We start from the raw sequence: 23,232 nt of genomic DNA on the forward strand, positions 1-23,232 counted from the left end.
TAATGATAGTAGTTCCCAAATACAATATGTTTTAAAATGCCAACTTTGTAGACTTTTTCAGATGTCTGATCTAAATCTTGTTATGAAGGATCTCTCTAGCTGTTTAGATCATAGCATTTTAATAAGATGACTTGTCAGACTTGTTAAAACACAAAAAAAGAGATTGCACGCTAAAAGTAACAATTAGACTGTCAGTCATACCTCTTTAGCAATTAGTTTAAATATATTTGCCTCTTTAGACTAATTAGAAATCTTAGGAAAAATGGAACACACACATTTATAGTTATTTTCTCAAAACTGAGAAGTCAGAACAAAAATTTCCCCCAATCAATAGAGAATAAATATATTTAATACCACTGCAATTAAAAAAAAAGTCTAAACACATTTATACTTTAAATTTGGTAAGTCTTATATTAAATGTGTTGTAATATACTCCCATTTGTACCATTCCTTCTATCATGAAATCCTAAAAGAAACATTTTTGCCCATTACACAGCTCAAATACACAAAACAAACTAACAAAAATAAATAAAATAAAATTAATAAAGGCATCTATTCAGTGTTAAACAAATAACATTCAGCAAATACTGTACCAAAAAAGCTAACTTACAAATCTGTTTAAGGCCATTCTTTTCAACGTAGTCACATTGTGTTAGCTTGATATATTAAAATGCATATTAACTTTTTTATATTACCCTGTTTTACAGTAATGCTGTAATCAGTTTTCAAACAATAAAACAGAGCAAAGTGCTGATGCTATTGCTAATAAAGTCAGCACGACTTGCAAAACCAATTACTTTTTCCTCATATTAAATGCAATTACAACATTGATATCCCTTGTGGTTTACAGTAATTAAATATTTTAACATTTTAATTAAATATTACAATGATTTCTAGGAGAATATCTTGAATAACCACATGCATGAAAATAGATTTACCCACAAAGACATTCTTGCTAGTGTTATCAAAACAAGCTGAGGTTAGGTCTAGAGTAACTGTCTTCTAGATTAAAAATTAACAAACTCTGAAATGATTTAATTAATTTTTAGAGAGATGTGACAAGTTCACATAGCAATTTTAACTTCAATTATAGCTTTAAAGGTTACTTCACTTCTGATAATGCCTATGACACCAACAGTCTGCACTTTAAGTCCATCATTTGCTTTAAAAAGCCAGTAAATTTTAATCTTTATAGACAATTTATATACCATATAGCTCAAAGGTTTTTACATACTAATGCACAAATTGCATGCAAAAGTGACTGTCATCAACATTTAAATGACAGAATACACACACCTTTCCAATCATGATGTAACCAAGTATTTCAAAAGTATTATAGAGTTCTCAAGTCCCACACGTGAAGTGAATCACTTATTTTTGTGAAGACCTTTAGCTCCAGATGTGGTTTTGTATCATGGAAAAGTCACTCTACTTGGAAGTGTCCCTGTGTCTAGGTGGTTGAAAGATAAGTTAGAAAACTCAAAAAAAAGTGCACTCTCCAAAATGCCTGCTCCATTTTGGTTCCTACAGAACAGCGTTTCTTAGCCAGGGGTCCACGAGCAGGTTTCAGGGGGGCCACCAAAATACGTCGGAGAGTAGGGCTGCGTTAGACAGGCTGGGGCCCAGGGCAGAAAGCCATAGCTCAAGCCCCGCCGGGGCTGAAGCTGAAGCCTGAGCAACTTAGCTTTGCAGGGCCCTGAGCAATTGCCCTGCTTGCTACTCCCTAACACCGGCCCTGGCTTTTAGTTTACTGGATATGCAGAAAAACAGCTGCTGTGGGCTCTGAAGTTTTTATACCATATGGGGGGTGGAGGGGACTCAGAAAGAAAAAGGCTGCTGAGAACCCTTGCTATAGAAAAACCAACCAGAAAAGGACAACTGGGGCTAAGGAGAAAAAGACAGTTACCCTGTTCCATAACTGGTGTTTTTCAAGATGTGTTGCTCATGTCCATTCCATATTAGGTGTGTGCACTAGCCACATGCACCGATGCCAGAAGTTTTCCCCTCAGTGGTATCCGTAGAGGACCGGCTCTGGAGTGGCGGCCACATGCTGTGGTATAAGGGGTGCTGCCAACTCCCCGCACCCTCAGTTCCTTCTTGCCGGAAACTGACAGTGGGGAAGGAGGGCGAGTCATGGAATAGACATAAGCAACACATCTCGAAGAACACCAGTTATGGAACAGGTAACTGTCTTTTCTTCTTTGAGTGCTTGCTCATGTCCATTCCATATTAAGTGACTCCCAAGCAGTACCAATGGAGGCGGGTAGGAGTTCAAGGATGTGTAGATTGCAACACGACTCTGCTAAACCCAGCGTCATCTCTGGCCTGCTGCGTGAGGGCATAATGCGCCGTGAACGTGTGAACCAAAGACCACTTCGTGGCTCTGCAAATGTCCTGGATGGGAACGTGCGCCAGGAAGGCTGCCGAGGACACCGGAGCTCTGGTCAAATGGGCCCTCACGATTGGCGGCAGTAGGACCTGTGCCAGCTTGTAACAGGTCCAGATGCAAGAGGTGATCCAGTTGGAAATACTCTGTGAGGACACCGGAAGGCCCTTCATCCTGTCTGCTATTGGGTTGACCTGCGGAAGGGCTTGGTACACTGCAGGTAAAATGCCAGGGCACGTCTGACGTCCAGGGTATGTAGCCTCCTTTCCTCACTTTGCGGCTTGGGACAAAACACCATGAGGAAGATGTCCTGGTTGACATGGAAGGAAGACACCACTTTCGGCAGAAAGGCTGGATGGGGACGCAGTTGAACTTTGTCCTTGTAGAACACTGTATATGGTGGCTCCGATGTCAGGGCTTTAATCTCCGACACTGGTCTCACCGATGTTACCGCCACAAGGAAAGCGACCTTCCGTGACAGGTGGGAAAGGGAGCAGGAGGCCATAGGCTCAAAGGGCAGGCCCGTGAGCCTAGAAAGAACCAAGTTAAGATCCCACTGTGGGATAGGAGCCTGGACTAGCGGGAAGAGTCTCTTGAGCCCTCTCAGGAATCTGACCAACATATTGTGTGAGAACACTGTCTGACCTGGGATTGGTGGGTGGAAAGCGGAGATGGCTGCAAGGTGCATCCTGATGGAAGAGAGGGTCAGGCCCTGGTTCTTAAGATGAAGCAGGTAATCTAAGATAGATTGTAAGGAGGAGCACAACGGAGAGATGCTACCCTCAGATGCCCAGTGGGAGAACCTCGTCCACTTGGCCAGGTAGGTTGCTCTAGTGGAAGGCTTTCTGCTTTCCAGGACGATTTGCTGGACCTCGTTAAGAGCAGGTCCGCTCCTCCGGGTTCAACCACGCAGCATCCACACCATGATGTGGAGGGAGGAGAGGTTGGGGTGCAGGAGGCTCCCGTGATCTTGCGAAATCAGATCCGGTCAGTTGGGAAGGAGCCAGCAAGAACAAAGACTGTTTTTGTCCTGTGGGATTTTTCAGCCTACTAGCCTTGGTTTAAAATTCAAACATGCAAACACCACTTGTCCCATGAGGCTCCCCGAAAAGGTCACTGTTCCAAAGCCACTCCCCCCACAGTGAAAAGCATAAACAAGTTGTGTACTGTTATATTGTATCCCATACTGAACTGTAAAATAAATCAATTCTACCAGTACTAATCTAAATACATTTTTTCTGAGTAGTATTTGACCAACTATAGAGCTGGTTGAAAACCACAAAAAAAGGAGTAACTGAATAAGTTATTTAACTCATACCAGTAAAATTGATTGAATAATATATTTGCCAAGTACTATTCAACCAACTCCACTTATTACAGATCTTTTTTCCTTTGCTGTCTTAACTCTTTCTATATTATTTCTATTGTAAATCATGGCAGATCTTTTTCCAATTTGTCTTCAGTGTGTTTTTTCTTATTTAATCTCTCACCTTCATCTTTCTTTCACTTTCCGTGCATTGTGCTCTCCACCTCACCATGTATTTTCTGTCTCACTTTTGTTCTCTTAAAACCAATCTCTAAGGGTATGTCTACACAGCTACTAGACACCCATGGCTGGCCTGTGTTAGCCAACTTGGGCTCATGGGGCTCAGGCTGCAGTGCTGTTTCACTGCTGTGTAGACTTCTGGGCTCAGGCTGGAGCCTGGCCTCTAGGACCCTGTGGGGTGGGAGGGTCCCAGAGTCATGGGGATTTTCTTTGCTGTGTAGACATGCATTAAAAGAAAGTCAAGTACAATTTAGGGTAATTCATCAATCTCTCTCTTCCCCCCTTCATACCTACAGCGTTTGGAAATTTTACCAGACATCCCATAGCTAAAAGATTAAACCTACTAACCACTTAATGAAACAAACAAAACAATCAGGGAGCGATATTGTTTGGGAGCAATATGCAGGGAAACCAAATGCTGTCCCATTCCAGCGGCAGGAAAAGGGGAACATTTGGGATTCCTAACAAGGTGTTGCTCCCTGGGTCTTGCTTGGGAACTGCAACCGGAACGTCTGTTAGCCCAGTGTTTCCCAAATGGTGGGAAGATTCTAGATTGCCCGCCAGATCCAGGGCCAGATTAACACATAACAGGTCCTGGCCTAGCCAAACATACACTTTTCCCAGCCTGGTGCGGAGGGGAGGGTCCAGAGTGGGGGACCTTGAGAGTGAGCCCCGCCCGACATTCACCCTGCAGCCGCAGCTCCTGTCCTATAGGGCTGGACCTGACTTCCCACTCCGGGCATTGCAACCTGCTGTATGAGGTCACTGCGCCATTCAAATTTTGCCCAGCCATCCCTACTAGCCAAATATGAGTGGTGCTGCAATCCTATATACCCGGTTGCAATGCCCAGAGTGGGGAGCCAGATCCAGCCCCAAAGGATAAGAACTGCTGCTGCAGGGTGAGTGCTGGGTGGGCTCACTATCCAAACCCAACCACCATCCTCCAGGCAGGGGTTAGGGTTGTAATCCCAGGGCAGAGTGTGATGTGTGCGTGTGTATATGATGGTCATAAAAAAGATGAAATGCATTTGGTGGGTCACTTTAATAAAAAGTTTGGGAACCACTGTACTAGCCAGAGCCTGATATGAAAAATGGAGTCTCGTCAAACAACAAGTCTGGCTTCTGGGATGGAGAAGGGGTATTCTCCTTTAGTCTTCCTCCCCACACTTCAGAACTTCCTGGCCACTGTGGGGATATGGACTTCTCCTCTTTCCCATCTTTCTGGATGCTGAATGGGGAGCATTTTCCACTATTGTACCCTTCTCCCATCATTCATATTTTGAGTTGTCTTCCCCAGTAAACAGTTTCCGAGCCGCCTTCTGCTATTACTCAAAGCTTCCCCAAACTTCAGCAGAATGAACCTGACTTGACTCTCTTCAGCTTTACTGTTGCTGCAGGAGTCTGAAAAACAGCAAAAACTGACAAAATTTGTCAGCTTTTGCTTTGTTTCAGGCTGTGGAAGCTCAGGGCAGGAGCAAAGGCACTGACGCTGCCTACTGATTTGGGAATTCAGCACTGTGATGATTTCAACTCAAAAGATAACCTTCACATCAATGCAGGCTAGGACAGGTGCTTTTTAAAAAGATGAAATCTTAGATTCTGAATTTGCTCAGTGAAGTTTTCTACTCACCTGGCCATCATACACATATTGCATCTTTGGCAATTTAGGAGTAGGGTTAGGGAAGTCAGGATGCCCTGATGCACAGTATCCTCAGTGTCCTTATGTGGAGGAGATGGTATGGGTGCTTTGGATACCCAATACACAAATGTGATTTAAACAAGCAGCTGCTATGCCTGAACAACATCCTCAGTAGCCATGCTGCAAGGCCTTATGAGTGTGGTAGGGTTTTTTTGTAAATAGACTCTTATGAGAGGGTGCTGCTGGTGCCTGGACCATTTGCAGGTGGTTGATGGTTGTATGGAGTTGTTTGGTGATGCATTAAAGTTGGATAAATGGTTGTGAACCTTGGGGCAGTCACCTAATGAGAGTGGTATAAAAGTACACACTGTACTGTAAACTGTATTTTCTGGATTTGTTCTTAATAACTAAACAGATTTGCCTGACAACAAGATTTTTTTCTGTTCAGAATTTTCTGGTTATGCCTCTGGAAATCCCTGGAAATCATAATCCTCTACTGCTTAACATCACATTTATTCACTGCTGAATCATTTCCTACAAAATGACTTAGAGCTTCAGATAGGGAAATACACAGCAGGATCAGATAACCTCTTAGTCTCCTATTTATCTGCAAATAGCCTTAATAAGAAAACATAGTAAACAGCAAAAATAATTTCTAATGATAATATTTATCCAAGTTTTCCAAAAGGGCGTCAACAGTTCCTTTTTGTCCAGAGAAAAGATATTTATAGCATATCAACTTCACCTGCACTAATTGTTGCATTGATAAAAATGAGCTTCATGCATCTCTGGATCATATTTTGTTTCAAATAAAAGAGACTGTCAATAATCAACAGATAAGTGAGCTCTAGCTTAGGTATCGGAATTGCGACTTTGAAGTTCAATGCATGAAAGAGGTACAATCTCACCTTTGACTAAATACCGGTCTTGGAAATTACATGGCTATTTAGATCCTGCCCACCGCTTCAGGATCTGGTTTAAGTCATAGTCAAACAGCAATTTCCTTTTCAGAAAACATAGCAGTCAAATGGATTTTAGATGTACTATCTGCACACAAACAGTTAGACACTCTTCAAGCTTCCATCGAAACAGCCATACTTGGAGATGATTGCTTAATACAGTACATATTGTTCAAACAAGACTGTGAAAGCAACAAAACCTTTTTGTAAAGCATCCCCATAAAAACAGGATACAAATCCATCTTTTGAAGCTATTGTGTTGAATTTCTAGCTGAACAGATAAAATCAACAGCTATCCAGAAACCTACTAAAAAATCTTCCTTCAGAGACATTCTCTGGCCTCTAAGTTGTAGCTGTTCTATAGTAGTAGTTTTGTCATTGGTGGCAAATGACAACATTTCAACAGTTTGTATAACAAACATTTTTATAAATAGAATGACATCACTTTATAGTTAAAAATGTATATTGAAAAGAAGGAATTTCACCCAACTATCTAAACTGCTAACCAGTGTTCCCTCTAATTTTTTCTATTAATGAGCGGAATGAATTTTGTTATGTGCACCATATCAAGGTAATGTGCGGATGTGCATCACCAGTAGAAACAAAAAACCTAGATACAATATATATTTTTAAAAAGCTACCATAGGGATAATTACTCCAGCCAGGACAGGTTAGGGATTTTAGAACTCACTACTCAAAAGAATTACATTTAAGTATAATAGAGAAATAAAAATTATGAAATGCAGTCAAAAACTAAAACACTTTGAAAGAAGTACCACCACCACCACAAGTATGTGTTAGAAGGGGAGTGTGACAGAGAGAGAGAGAGACAGTGCGTGTGCGTGACAGAGAGAGACACACGCTGCTCCTTGAAGTAGATCGGCACTCAGCAGTCTGAAGCCCGCTTGTTGAGACACAGCAACAGCTGCCAGCAAGCTCCTTCCAGCCTGAGCCCTGTTCCCTCCACACACTATGTGGAGATGGGGTACTGGGTGGGGGACACCCTGACATCAGCATCCCCCCTCTTCCCTCCCTCTCCTACTCCACACAGCAAGCGGGAGGCTCCCGGGAGCAGCTGGCCAGGGGCTCCAAGGCAGAGGGCAAGAGCAGCACTCAGTGGGGGGAGGGACACCTGAAGTGCACAGCACTTGATAGCTGGCTGGGCGGCCACCCAGCCATGCAGCTTAGAGGGAACTTAGCTGGTAACTGCTAAATGAGAAAGAAAAAACAAAAACAAAAACAAAAAACAAACAAAAAAAAATCAAATGTCATGGTATTTGTCATAAAGATTACATAATGATCATTTTGAGAAATAATAGCTGTAATAGCAGTTAATTCCATTTTATAAGTAACATGATTGCATTGTAGGTGTATATCACGTGAATATTAATTTTGTTAAAATGTTAATGATCAAATTATACTCCCTCTCCCCCTCATCCACCCGAGAATCAGAAAGGGAATAAAAAGCAAGGCTTACTTACAGTTTGACTGTCAGGAAAGTCCATCTTCAGCAATTTGTGAGCACATTCTTCAAAGTCTAAGCTGCAAAGAAAATAGTTTTGTATTCCCCTTGAGTACACATTATGTTAAAAACACATACAGAATTATGCTGATATCAATGATGTTAAGCGTACAAACCAAAGTGTTTTAGCATGATAAAAGTATGATGTAATTGAACTTATTGCTGTTAAAATGCCCTAACAATGCTAGTTTCAGCTCCTTCCAAACATAAGGGTGGTTGAGAAAATCAGTATTTGAAGTATGATGACAAATGAAACAATAGGGGGAAAGCTGTCTAAATCAAGACTATGATCTGCATTTTAAAGAAGACTGAATAAATTCTCCTTTCACCACACTTTAATTACTCCTCAAAAGCACTGTGTTCAACAGCTTTCCTTAAAAAGTTCTCAAGCTTAAACTAAAATATTTCCAAACAGCATTCTATTTAACAATTTTGTATCTGAAAGTGAATCCAAAACCAATAAATGTGCAGACAGACTAAAAACAAGATGACTCTCTTATGAGACATTGCTATTACATCATACTAAGTGGAAATACACAAAGTCTAGTAACAAACTAATATGTTAGTTCATTCTGACTAACTCCTGTAAAATACCAAAATGTAACCTCTGTACCCATGCCCATATACTTTTCTGAAGTTGCTATCTGATCTTTAGCATCTCAGTTTTCATTTAAAAAATGCTGTTACTGTTATGCTGTTATGGTTGCAGCTGTTATGTTGTGAAGAAATTCTAAAACTGTTGACTAAGTAACTGACAATGAGGCTATATCTATGCTACAAAGATAAGCTGCCTACATTAGGTCGACTTACAGCCACCGCATTAATTATAGTAGTGGCTGATGTCCACACCACCCTCTTTCTGTCGATGTGTGTCCTCACCAGTAGCACTTCCACCAACTGAAGAGTGGCAGTGTGGGGACTGAGAGCCAGGGCTCTCAACTCCACGCAGTTCCCCACCGGGAGCCCCGCTGCCCCCCAGGCCTTCTTGCCTTTCCGCACCCGGCTCAGAGCGGGGGGAAGTCGCCTGGGCCTTCTCGCCTCCGTTGGGGAGATTCGCACCCGGAGTCTGGTAGACTGCTGTGCTCCCAGTGGGGGCATCAGGGCTCCCTGTGGCAGCCCAGCTTGGAGCAGAGACCAGGTAGAAGCCCAGTTCTGGAGCCAGCTATCAATTTCATGGCTCTGCTGACTTTTGTCAATTAAACTGTGTATCGTAGACAAGTCCTGAGGAGAGTCTGAAGAGAGCTTGGAACAATAGTTCTGAGAGGTATGAACTGCCTCCATTCATCTCTGTAAGGTGTTAACTCAGCTGCCCAGTAATAAATTACTGTTCACTATTTCATTCCTCATGTAGGAAAGGAGAAAGAGGATCACACATCTGTACAATTTACTTTGAGCGATGACTCATTTTGGTACCACAAGAGGCTAGTATTTGGCAGATACTACCAGTTATTTTTTAATTCTCATGAAAAAGCCAAGCCCAAGGAGCCTATCAGAGTTCATGGCATGTTCAAGAAACAACAAAAGGGAGCCAAGCAACACATGCTATTATATTTTGCATATTTACACAATTTGCTGTAAGACTGGAGATTCACATGGGTGAAGCTTCTTATGTGGGCAGAGTCTGAAAAAGTACTGCTTCCCCGTACCCCCAATCTGCCGTGACTGTACCAGTGCTCCATAAAACAGAAGCATGATCTAGTGTAACATTTTAAAAGTCTTCACCCAAAAAGGAAGTTTAGAAATGTAATGTACTAAATCATCTCTAAATTAAGAATTTAAGAATGGCCATTCTGGGTCAGACCAATGGTTCATCTAGCCCAGGGGTGGGCAAACTATGGCCCGGGGGCCACATCCGGCCCTTCAGATGTTTTAATCCAGTCCTCAAGTTCCCACCAGGAAGTGGGGGCTGGGGCTTGCCCGGTTTCATGCTGTGGCTCTGCGTGGCTCACGGAAGCAGCAGCATGTCCCCCCTCCGGCTCCTACGAATAGGGGCAGCCAGGAGGCTCCGCACGCTGCCCCTGCCCCAAGCACCGCCCCCACTGACCCCCGCCCAGAGCCTGCTCCCTTGACCCTCTCCTGAGCCCCAACCCCCTGCCCTAATCCCCACCCCCCACCCTATGAGCCCCTCGGTCCCAGCCCAGAGCACCTCCTGCACCCCTAACCCCACATCCTCAGCCCCACCCCAGAGCCCTCACCCTGTCCCTGCACCCCAACCGTCGGAGCCCCTTCCCACACCCTAAACTCCTAATTTCTGGCCCCACCCCAGAGCCCTCACCCCCTTCCACACTCCAACCCCCAATTTCATGAACATTCATGGCCCGCCATACAATTTCCATACCCAGATGTGGCCCTTGGGCCAAAAAGTTTGCCCACCCCACTCTAAAACATCTCTTCAATTTGTTTATAAGACTGTAATATAATGATAAAGCTATTAACAACCCTGTATTCAACAGATTCAATACAAATGCATTAATTTCTAGAGGACCACACACTTTTTTCAGTATGAATTATATTGCATTTTACCTTGACTGAATAGCAAGATAAATTGTACGACGAAAGGAGACCAGGTTAATTTCGGTTTGGTCATGGATAGTCACCTTTTGTCCTTGAAGAAAAAAAATTGGATATTTAGAAATTAAAGCAGAGACATACATTCTAAGAAAGTAGAGGTGTATGCATCTTCAGTAAGCCTTCAGTCCATTATGTAATATTGTGTATAAATACATTTAGGAGCATTTAGTAGGTGCTGTAAACTTTTACAAAACACTGGTACTTGCATGATATGAGACTACAACTTAAAAAAAAAATTGATCAAATTCACAAGTTATTCACAATTTTCAATGATACATGTATTAACGTCCTGATTTTGCAAAGGGCAGAAACCATATGCCTGTGCAGAATACAGACACCTGTTTATGATCTGGGGCTAACTGAGTGAACATTTTCTTTTCGTATCCTGGCTGGCTGACGTTTAGCGATCCAGAACTTGAACAGGGACTACAAAATTTATTAAAACAAAATGTTTAAACCAAAGTTTAATAAAGGCAATTACTTACACAATTGTGTGTATTTAGAACAAGACCCAGCTCCCATTGACATAAACAGGAACCTTTCCATTTACATCAATGGTAGTTGGATCAGGCCCATAGTGGATATTTGATGTCCACCAAAGGATATTTGATGTCATGCACTGGAACAGAATTAAAAAGGACTAAAATATCTAAACAGCTGCTCTGAAGGAAATTAACATCTATTTCATATGGGAGTTTTCAAATATGCAGCAGAAGTGATAACAGGCTTCTGTGAATTACCATCTTTTTCTTCAGCCTGCTACTTAAGTACATTTCTGTGTTTATTTTTTTTGTTGTACACTACTATAACAAGCTGGTGAAGAAACGATTCCCACTGCTCTACAAACAGAATAGAGCTTTCCTTCTAGATTTTGCAGACCTACAAAGTAAACATCTAAACTTATTCTCATCCATCCTATCTTTTTCAGTAATTACATAAGACATTCTACAAAATGCACAGACACCAATACGATTGTTTATTTGGAGTAAATAACTTGTAACAATGGTCTGTACAATAAATTATCCTGTCTTGAAACTCCTTTTTTAAAAAACGTTAGTTGAAAGGTAATTGCAAACTTGAATTTTGAAATTGACCTTAAAACATTCAGACAGAACACAAATAGTACAGTGAAACCCCACTATAACGCGATAATTGGGGTCCAAAACATTCGATCGCGATAAATGCAGGGTCGCGGTATAGCGGGGTTACGAAAATTTTACCATTTAAAGCCGGTCAGTTTCAAGCCGGTCAATTTCTCTTGGGCAGAGAGCAGGGGAGCTGTGCAAGGGGCAGAGGAAGAGTGAGGAGCAGCTGGGGAGGAGAATGGCTCTTCCCACCAAAAGGAGAAGCAGGGGTAGGGGGGAAGAGGCAGTGGGGAAGGCACGTTCCTTTTTTTGTTTTGTGCTTCGGCGGTGCTCCGGACGGGTTTTTTTTTTTTTTTTGTGCTTCGGTGGCGCTCTGGCCATTTTATTTATTTATTTATTTTTTGTGTGTGCGCTTCGGCGGCGCTCTGGCCACTTTTTTGTTTGTTTGTTTGCAGAGAGCAGGGGAGATGTGCAAGGGGCAGAGGAAGAGTGAGGAGCAGCTGGGGAGGAGAATGGCTCTTCCCACCAAAAGGAGAAGCAGGGGTAGGGGGAAGAGGCAGTGGGGAAGGCACGTTCCTTTTTTTTTTTTTTTTTTTTTTTTTTTTGGTGCTTCAGCGGCGCTCCGGCCAGTGGTGGTGTTTTTTTTTTTTTTTTTTTGCGCGCTTGGTGCCGCGGGAGCCACCTTATGATCGCGCTATATTCGAATTCGCATTATCGCGGGGCGCGTTATAGCGGGATTTCCCTGTATGTCCTGAACTGTTCTTAAAAATTCTTTCAGAAAAATCACAATTTTTCTACTCCCTGGTTTATATTTATAGGGATCTTTCGGGAATGCAACTGACACAATCAAACATACAAAGCCACAAATTCCTCCCTACTCCTGTTTCGCCTTCTATGGACCCGTACCCACTTCCTCCCACCTCTTCAGTTTTAGCCTTGCTGCTGCTATAATTGGTAAACACCCTCTTGCAGAGCCAGTGGGAGGACATGCACCATCAACAAAAATGAAACTTAATATGCACAAAGTGCTGTCAAAGACAAAATAAACAAATTGAAAAAAGAAAAATAAGCATATTTAATCTTGTAACAGTAAAAACAAATTTTAAATAGAAATGTGATTTTTGTTGACTGCACACTTTAAATCTCAATTGCTTCAGATAGCACATAGCAAGTTACATTCTGAGATTTTCTTTTCTTGATCTACCACAAAAAAGATCAATAGTAAATGTCTATAATCATACACCTACCTTCTTCATCCTCTTCATCCTCTTCTTCATCCTCTTCACTGCTTCCAGCATCTTGATCTGTTTCTGAGTCACTGTCGCCTTCATCAAGAATTTCTAGAAGCAAAATTCCAAAGTAAATATATGCCTAGGACTATATGCCTAGTGATGCAGAGATGTGGCCCAAATACCTCGGGGTATGTTTAGTCCTAAGGGAGGGAGAGCCTGACAAAGCTGGAGCATGAAGACATGCTGCAACCGAGCTTCAACAAAAGGAAAGTCATTCTGACACAGGGCTTAGAAAAATGGGACTCCAGAGGGCCTAGATACCATAGTAACAGGTATATTAAAATATACAGCAGATAGACAAATAAAAGGATCCCCCCAAAAATAGGGATGCCAAACTCAATTCAGGCATACAAGGATGAGAAACTGGTGGAGAGGGAAACTTGTTGGTACTTTTCCAAAAACCTATTTTAAAAAATTCCTTTCACAGACTGATTAGGCATGGGCAAGCAACGGAGGGCTCTGTGTTGAAACTCAACTCTGGGCAGAGGAAAAATAATTGTGACGAAGGCTCAGGAGGAAAAGCAATGTACTCAGTGCTCTCAGGAGATGTAGAGATCCCTGTTCTTGGGGAGAAAAAGCTGCCTTACATTTACTTTACAACCAATATTACTTTTAAAATAATAGATTTCATATTTGAAAGCAGGATTGTCATTTGGAAACACAGAAGTGTTGCCAAAGAACACACAGTAGAAAAATCTTTATTACACGTGTATTAAACTATTACTATACAAATCTTTGGGACACAAATGGCAGATTTAAAATTGTGCAACTACAACAAAGATGTAAGTAACTGACAATATTTATGGAGCATTGTAATAAAAAAAAGTGTTGTCTCTCTCATTGTGCATATGTGCAGTCTACATCATTATTTCAATAAGAAAAATCAGCTAAAATTAAAATCAGCTTTTACCTCACTAAATATTGTTGGAAATTTTTTTCTGCCACTACCCCCTACAAAACACTATCTATAAACTTGCTAGAATGCTATCATATGCTTCCTAGTTTTATACCCGACTTAAATGAACCTGATATACATACCCTTCTTAAGGGTTTTGTACTTCTCTTCATTTTCCATGAAGTCAGGATCCATCTTGAAAACATCTTTAAAATAAAAGAAAATCTTATTTAAACTAAGAAAAAGAACAAAATTATTGCATGTTTCATCTTAAATTTGTTTTTATACAGAATGAAATTGTAAAGTTAAATTTTTACTTCTCACTTACTAAGAACATCTTCTGGGTTATAATCATCTTCTAAAGGTAGCATATGAGTAAACTGATCCTCTTCTTCTACTAGGTCTAGTCCCTCTGGAATGATTGGGTGATCCTTGAATCCATCCTTACGTACAGCAAACATAACTTCTATCATGTACTGAACGCGCATGTCAATTTTAGATTCGTGAAGAACGTGGCGAAGGCGGTCAAAGATTGCTTTAGATTAAAGAGAAAAACTAATTCTAATCTGAAGTGATCAGATACTAATAAAAAGACTACAAATTTAAAGGTAATTATACCAACTAATTATACTCACCATTAATACCTCTAGGAGAAACTTCAGTTAATTTGAGTCCACATTCCTTCAGAAATCCAATTGCTACTTCAATACTGTCATCTGTTGGTCTTTCAAGAAGCAACGTGAGCATCTCCAAACATAAAACCTCATGAGCCTTCAGGGAGAAAGGGGTTTTATAAAAGCAAGAACCTCTGACTTCCAAAATTACAATCCATTTTATTGCACTATTGTTATAAAATACTAGTTGACCAAGAACTATGCTTTTTGTGACTGGTACACCTAATTTCAGTGTGGGAAGTTATATTGCCACTTCCACATAAACTAAAGTCAGCATTTCAAATAAGGGTTCAATTCTTATATTTGCACATTATTTGTACTGGACACCACTCTACTACTCAAATATGGCTGTCCTCATTCAGTCAAGCAATGCAAGAAAATCTTTGCCATCATGAAGGTAATGGAACACATTTTGAAGGAACACGAATATCAAACATCATTTAGGGAAATAAAATTCGGCATCTTCCTTTCATGCTCCTCTCCTTTACATTTAATGCTAAAGCTTATTTAGACGGGAGAAAAGGAAACAACTGCTGGACACCAATTTGTTTTTAGGTGCAATTAAAGAGGTTGATATTGATCTATAAAGCCCTACATTGTTTAGGTGCTGACTATTTTAGGCAATGATCCTGCAACTGTCTTTGCATGAACAGTGTCTTGTGCCTGTATAGAAGCTCCACTGCAGGCACTGGGGCTTTTTGTGAGCACTAGGATCTGCTTACGTAGTCTTAAGTGCAGAGCTAGACCTTAAGAGATCCCTGGTTTCCCTAAGCAAATATTATTTGTTTGTGGTCTTAGTTCCTTTTTTAAATAAACCTTTCTTTATTAAAAAAGTAATAAATTAAGCATCTTACTGTTCAAACATTGCTATAAGTGTAACCTGTAGTACAACCATAACGTGTGAAACCATAACAAATACAAAATTACGTACCACATTCTGATTGATTAGATGTGCAACAAACTTTGAAGCTGTCAGACAAAGTTGCTGAAAAATGAATAAAAAACGGTTAAATATTCTTCAGTTTCTTCACATATTGAAAGAGCTCTCAACTAAAAAACAGACCCCACAAACTGTGTATTTATGTAAATCACAATTTAAAATTCACCGGGAAGTCCTATGGCTTGTGCGATACAGGAGGTCAGACTAGACGATCACAATGCTCCCCCCTTATAGCCTTGCAGTCTATGAATCTATTAAAGCACTGCTGCAGGATACCGAAGCATTTATTTTAAGATTATTAAAAGGATTGTACACTTTAAAATAAAAGCCACTGTTGTTGCATTAACTGAAGTTAAAAAGATTTTCAATCTTCAAACTGCAGGGCATAAGATGTGGTCAGTTTAATAAAAAGACCACCATGATATACTACCACTACTACAACTACGATTAATATAGTGCATTATGCCAGGTTCTGGGAAGTCAGACACATTCCTTTGAAACATACATTATTGACCACTCGGTAATAGGATAAGACACTAGTGGGATCACTGGTTACAGTGTGGCACTGTTTAAGTTCTTACATAAGCTTTTCTTACTTACCTTATCATTTCTGCGATATCCTTTGCGAAAATTTAGAATTAGCCTCTTGAGAATCAGTTCTCCAATATTTGGAAACTTTGAATTGATAATTGCTACAACTGCTGCATAAACGTGTGTAAAGATTGGAGAGGCACTTTGTGCTTGCAAAATTGATCTAGACAGCAGTCCCCTGTAAATAAGAGTACACACAAAAGTATAAGTGCCAATCATGAAAATATGAAATGATTTCATTCACCATCTACATTGTAACAGAAGCATATTCTGTGTTCCAGATAGTTAAAAGGTAATTCCAAACAGTGGTTATTTTCATACTAAAACTATGGATTATGTTTGGAGTATCGATTCTAAACCATATTCATGTTAACAACAGGATTACAATTTACTTACATAAGATTTTTAAATCAGTGATTAATTGTATGATCTGAGAACTAGTATAGTTTGTCTTTGAAAAAAATTAATCTTTCTAGTTCTCTCTTTCTGCACCTCTATCTTCCTCTTAACTTAGCCCTAAGTTACAAAAGCCATTCACTTGCAGGTAGGCCACTTTAGAAAGGGACAAGTGTAAATATACAAAACACAATGGTTACTGTATATTGAGACCTCTCAATTGAAGATTAAACCTAGTTAAATTTCCTAGACATTATTTCAATGCTATTTCTACTATCTACTAAAAAACTAACTTTTTACTAAAGATTAGGAATGATTTACACTTCCAATTAGTCTTTAAAAAAAAAAAAAAAAATGAAGATTAAACGTGAAATCCTTTCGGAAGCCCCTCTTGATAACATTCTGGGAAAAAAGCCATTACAAGAAGAAAAAACTCTGCTTTTAATTTTTCAACTTAATTTAGAAAAAGTAAAATAAGAGGCAAGAAACTCACTTTATCCTTTTTATTAAAAAGTGAAAGATTAAAGCCGGTTTGGGAAAACGGGGGGGAGGGGGGGGGGCGGGGGAGGCGGGGAGGAGAGGGAATCTATAGTTAAAGAAAGTACAAAAAAATTACCCCAAATACAAATACAAATTCTAGCTAACAACATGATCTGAAAGCTTGTGGTAGGTATATAATGTAATTGAAAAAATATGAGAGCAGAAAATGTCACTAAAATTAGATGAGAATTATTTAATCACTACTTTTTATCTTACCATAAATTGGTTTTTTTTGTGTGTAATGGTTGATATTCAAAAGACCATTAACACCTTATAAAAATAATTCTGCTGCTACTGTTTTTTTTAATTACAGTAAATAAGAAATGTTTATGAAAACAGCATCTTTGTGGCTTAAGAGTTCATCTGATCTTGTTCCTTACTCCTCAACTGAATTAATAATATTTATTTGTGACAGAATAGCCATCTCCACAGCAGTTAATTATGATAAACACAGAATTATGACTTTTTAAATAATGAGTATAATCAAAAGCAAATGAACTTCTCAGGAACAGAAATCTTGCAATGTCATCAACCCAAAAAAAAAAAAAAAAAAAAACAACCCACAACCCAGTTTAAGACTAAGAAAATAGGATGTTCAGCAAGACCAGAACAGTCTTCAAATTGTAATGCTATGAATTTTCCCCACATGCACCAGCAAACTTTTAAACACCGTAATTATGCTTTGAACTGACAGCTGGGGACAGAAACATTACTTCTGAGAACATAAACAGTGAGACAGGGAGGAGATGATCAAGTGGTTATATTAACTACTTTCCTACCCACTAAAGACTACTACTGTTAACAACTTGGCCCAGTTCAGCATAATTGGCAGACTCAGATCAAAAGAAACCCAACACGTTAATTGGGGTACTGTTGCATGTCCGGATTTAAGTGCACTGGCAAAGCTTTGAGGAAGCTAGCAAAATGCCTGCCACTACCTAATTCTATGAGTTCCTCATTTTCAGGGACTCCAACTTCACCCAAATCATTAAATGACTAAATTAAGGTTTTGACATGAATCTAAAAGTTTAAGGCACTCCATCCCTTGCCACTTCACTAAATTATGGTGTCAAACAAATGCATTTATCAAATGCAGCACAATATTATTAGTACATGCTACTCATCTGAACAAATTACATAAAAAAAACTATCACGATTCATATATGCTGGACTGTAATAAAAGAGTTAATTTGTCTCACAGGACACATGGTGAGTACAATAGAATCTGTGTGTGTCCAAAGAATGCAACATCAGACCTTAAACATTTATTTCCAGGCTAGAATTTTGCATGCCAATTTTTATCCTAAATTTGCAGTTTTGTTGGAGCCGTGCTGGTCTCAGGATATTAGGGAGAGACTTTTATCCTGTGAATTGGTCTAATCATAAACCCCCAAAGATCAGGAGTAGCTGATTCAACCTAAACTGAAGTATAACTGGCAGATTATAATTTGTGTATAGTGGAGATATTACCTAATTAAATAATTATATAAAACTGGGCTCAATGCACCACATTTTCATTTTAAAATCTCCTTCCAGGTAGAACTGGCTGAAAATTATCTGATTTTTTTTCTGCTGGAAAATGTCAATTCACCAAAATTAAAATGTGATGGGGAGGAAATATGCTGATTTTAACAATATTGTCTCAAAAAAAAAATCTGAAATGATCCTATTGGAATGGAACATGTACATATTTAGTTTTTAAATGACTGTTTAGAAATTTATTTTAGAATATAAAATTTAAAATTGAAATTAAAAAAAAAACCATGTTGGCAGAGCCCAAACAAGATTTTTTTCATAAATTTCATTCTGCAGGAAATTTCAAAAATTATGTTTTTGTTCCTATTCAGAATGAAAACAAATTTCAAAATTGAAGAATTTTGCATGAAACTGAAATTCTGGTTCCCACACAGTTCTAGTTCCAGAAAATTAATGGAGTGGCAGAAGATTGTGCATTCTAGTCTCCTGGCTAGCCTAAGTAACACAGAAACAAAAGAATTCTTATTAATATTTACTCATTCTCTGTAGTATGTGGGACGTGGAACCTAAAAATAATGTAAAAAATTCCTTTATCTATATTATTACAAACGTAACACACAAAACTGATTTGCCCTCTAAGACCTAGATCTTGAAACCTGATCTATGCACCCACATGGAGCTCTCCACTCAATTGAGCTCTGACTGCTTGCATTTCAACAGAACTCTCCATGAGTGCAAGAGTTCACTTGGCATAAAGATTAGTCTTATGCTTTTTCTGGAACCATCTTAAATAGACACAAAGATAACTATCATGACTGTATGTTAACAGCTGAATAAAAAAAATTGGCTTTCCAATTTTGCATTCGCCTTTAAAAACTTGTGGGGGGTTTTTGTGCCAGTTTAGGAGTTACAATTTAATTAAATGAGATAAAGCCAAATGGTGCTGTCTTTAGATCTAAAATTTGTGCATGCAACTTACTAAAACGACATACAAAATCTTTATCACAAGCACACAAAGAACTCCCAGAGACTAGACAACTATTTTAATAAGTTATGTAACCCATATTTTAAAAATAATCACTGCCTGTAAGAAAGAAATACAGTTTTTCAGATATAAAATGCATAGAGAGGAAAGTGCTACAATAAAAACTGTTCTACAATAGGCTGTCAAAGACTTTACTGTCACCTCCTGCTAGAAGTGATGCCTGGGAGCTAGATAGTTATTTCTTCTTTTTAGATTCTTTGCAACAGTTGGATCCCTCCCCCACTTCAGATTAAAAAAAAAAAAATAGCATACCCAATACATCCCTCTTCTCTAAAGGTACATCTACACAGGGATAAAATCCCCACAGCATGGCATGGCTGGCCCAGGTCAGCTGATTTGGGCTTTAGGGCTAAAAAAAAAAAAATCACTTTGTAGACATTCAGACTCAGGTTGGAGCCTGAGCTCTGGGACCCTCCAACCGCGCAGGGTCCCAGAGCCCGAACATCTATACAGCAAATTTTCAGCCCTGTGAACCCAAGTTAGCTGACCCAGCCCAGCTGCGAGTATTTTATCCCTGTGTAGATATACCCTAACACAGGGGTGGAGAACCTTTTTTCTAAAGCGGCCACTGACCCACATTAAAAAAATCAGTCACAGACTGCACACAGCCCCATGGCAGGTGGGGGGGAGGGGACGGGACGGAGGCTCGGAGCTTCCCCCTGCAGCGGGGTAAGCTGGCGCTTGTGGCTCCAGCCCCACAGGGGTGTGTGTGTGTGGAGGCTCAGGGCTTCCACTAGGCTTCAGGCCAGAAATGAGGGGTTCAGGGTTTGGGAGAAAGAACGGGAGTACTTGTGGCTGGGACAGGAGTTTGGGGTGTAGGAGGTGAGGACTCCGGCTGGGGGTGCGGGCTCTGGGGTGGGGCTGGGATGAGTGGTTTAGGGTGCAGGAGGGAGCTCTGGGCTGGGGCCAAAGGGTTAGGAGTGCAGGAGCAGGCTCAGGGCTAGGACGGGGGTTAGGGTGTGGGAGGGGGTGCGGGGTCTGGGAGGGAATTAGAGTGTGGGAGGAGGTTCCGACCTGAGGGGCAGGTGGCTCAGGGTGTGGACTCCAGCTGGGCAGTGCTTACCTCAGGCGACTCCTGTTGCGTGGTGCAACGGGGCTAAGGCAGGCTCCCTGCCTGCCCTGGCTTCATACTGCTCCTGGAAGTGGCCAGCATATCCGGCCCCTAGGTGGAGGTGTGGCCAGGCGGTGCTGCACAGTGTGCACTGCCTGCGCCCGCAGGCGCCACCCCTGCAAGTGCCACCCCAGAAGAGGTGGCGCATAGGGCAGGGGTAGTGTGCTGAACTTCCCTGATCGCACCTGCGGGTACAGGCAGCAGGGACATGCCAGATGTTTCCAGGAGCTGTCGGGAGCCGACCGGACTTTTAATGGCCTGGGAACCCTAGCTTCCCCCCGCAGCGGGGCGAGCTGGCGCTCGCGGCTCTAGCCCCGCACGGGGGGGAGGGGTGGGGGGTGGGGGAGAAGGGTTGGGGGGGGGAGAGAGAGAACCGAGGCTCAGGGCTTCTGGCCTGAGGCGCGGAGGCTTGCTGTGGGCTGGATGAAATTAGGTAGCAGGCCAAATCCTGCCCATGGGCCGTAGGTTTCCCACCCCTGCCCTAACAGTACCATAACTGTAACATTTACATTATAGCAGGTGTTATAGTCTGCCTAGAGCAACAACAAAATATGTATTTCCAGGTATTTTTAAAATTATTCGTTCTAGACATAAAATAATTGCCTTTGTTCAAGGCAGAATGTGTTGCTCTTGGTTTTTCTGCTTCTCTTTCTCACCAACCTTAGTAGAAGACCAAAAGGCTTTTTTACTTCTCACATTAAAAACAAAGAGGGCATCTATTTTTCTGGATTAGCAGTTCTGATATCAATATATCTTTATTAATTTTAAGACTGCTGACTAGTTTAATATCTAATGTTTATACCAATCTGTAATAACTATTGCATGAGATTAATACTAGAAAACTGAGATTAACAATTTTTCTCCTTTCTCAAAAAGTTTTTGAGGACTTATCTTTCTAGACACAGAGGAATAAACACAGAGGAATAAACTGAGGGAGCTGAAGTGGGGGGGGGGGGGAGGTGGGGAGAGAGAAAAAAAAGAGGACATGAGCCATCTAACAGCAGCTGTTAGGTCAGAGATATTCTGCCCTGTCTATATGTCAGAGAGAAATGGACAAGTAGAACAGAGAGGAAAGATGGTTCAGCAATTACAGCACTACCCTAGAATTTGGAAGTCATGGGTTCAAATCCCTGCTCTGCCACAGACTTCCTATTTAACCTTGTCCAAGTCACTTCGCCTTTCTGTGCCCGTGGGAATAACAGTACTTCCCTACCTCACAGGGGTATCGTAAAGATAAATGCATTAAAGATTATGAGACACTCAGATGATTGGGGTCATAGAAATACTATTGATAGACAGGATGTGATTTTTGCTTCCTGCACTGTAAACAACCCAAAATCAGCACCTTATCTAAATTAACTTTTGTAAGGTGCAGATGTCATACATGCTAGATCTTTTGTTTTCATATGACATGCACTACTTTTACTCAATCTTGTTTTACTGGGAAGGTCATGCCTGCTGTCCTGACATATGAAACAACCTTCAACTTTTAAGTGGAAGCAGTGAAGATAGAGTATGTGGAGCCTATGCTGCTTGGGAAACTCAGTCAAATAGGCGTAGACTAAGGAATTCTTTCCCATTAGGTCTGCTACTTTTAGGCTGTGGTCTTCCAGATGCATGGGAAATGCCTAGTGATCAGGGATGAGAAATGAATTTGAAGATCTATTCTAATGCTTGAGATGAAATCATTTCTACTCAATAGGTTCTCCCATCCTGTTCCCTAAACTTCTCTAACAACAGTAGGACAACTATTATTTAACAGTGTAAAACTCAGATCCCGAGAAGCCCGCCCTTCCTGCCTCAGATGATGTTACTGCTACAGTGTGTGTAATCACAAGTATCATAATATTAATTTAGATTTTCTTGTTCTGCTTAGTAGAATTAATCGAAGTTGGGAAAGTAACAATGCTGAATATTTCTTCTCAACTGTACTACCGCCAGGTTTGTGTCTGCAGCAACATTTTTAGTCTTGGACAAAATCCCCTTTTAATCCTCACCAATTTTTATTAGACTCCTCTAAAAACTCACTGAGCAAGAATTCCATCATCCTCATGTTAGAGTATCCTCCTACAATATATGTACTTACTTCTTTTGATTCTGTAACTATACCTGCTCCCAACTATTCAGTGTGGTTTTCCCTTTTTATATTATGTTCAACTACACCTCTACCCCGATATAACGCTGTCCTCGGGAGCCAAAAAAATCTTACCGCGTTATAGGTGAAACCGCGTTATATGGAACTTGCTTTGATCCGCCGGAGTGCACAGCACCGCCCCTCCGGAGCACTGTTTTACCGTGTTATATTCGAATTTGTGTTATATCGGGTCACGTTATATCGGGGTAGAGGTGTATTTAAATCAAAAAAAGCAGATACTATATTAAGTGAGGTATAAAGGGTCAGCGAAGATATTACCTACAAACTGACCTTTCAGAATTGCTTTCAAGATTTTAACTCAATTTTTCAGTTTTTAAAACCATTTAACCATGAAAGAACTTTTGATGCTGTACAAAATACAAATAACCTGTTGAATAAAACAAGTGTTAAAAGTTATTTAAAACCTCTG

The 23,232-nt window shown here is 40.6% G+C and overlaps 1 protein-coding gene across 1 annotated transcript in view; it reads right to left on the minus strand.

Moving 5' to 3' along the window:
• CWC22 (CWC22 spliceosome associated protein homolog) overlaps positions 1-23,232 on the minus strand; it is a 48,621-nt gene that overhangs the window by 11,984 nt on the left and 13,405 nt on the right. The window contains exons 7-14 of the mRNA XM_065413156.1: positions 16,110-16,278; positions 15,501-15,554; positions 14,531-14,666; positions 14,224-14,430; positions 14,039-14,101; positions 12,956-13,048; positions 10,576-10,657; positions 8,012-8,072 (exon numbers count right to left, since the gene is read on the minus strand). Of these exons, the coding sequence (XP_065269228.1) occupies positions 8,012-8,072; positions 10,576-10,657; positions 12,956-13,048; positions 14,039-14,101; positions 14,224-14,430; positions 14,531-14,666; positions 15,501-15,554; positions 16,110-16,278 (865 nt within the window). The remainder of the gene's footprint in view (positions 1-8,011; positions 8,073-10,575; positions 10,658-12,955; positions 13,049-14,038; positions 14,102-14,223; positions 14,431-14,530; positions 14,667-15,500; positions 15,555-16,109; positions 16,279-23,232) is intronic.

Source organism: Emys orbicularis, chromosome 11, assembly GCF_028017835.1.
Source record: "Emys orbicularis isolate rEmyOrb1 chromosome 11, rEmyOrb1.hap1, whole genome shotgun sequence".
NCBI lineage: Eukaryota > Metazoa > Chordata > Testudines > Emydidae > Emys > Emys orbicularis.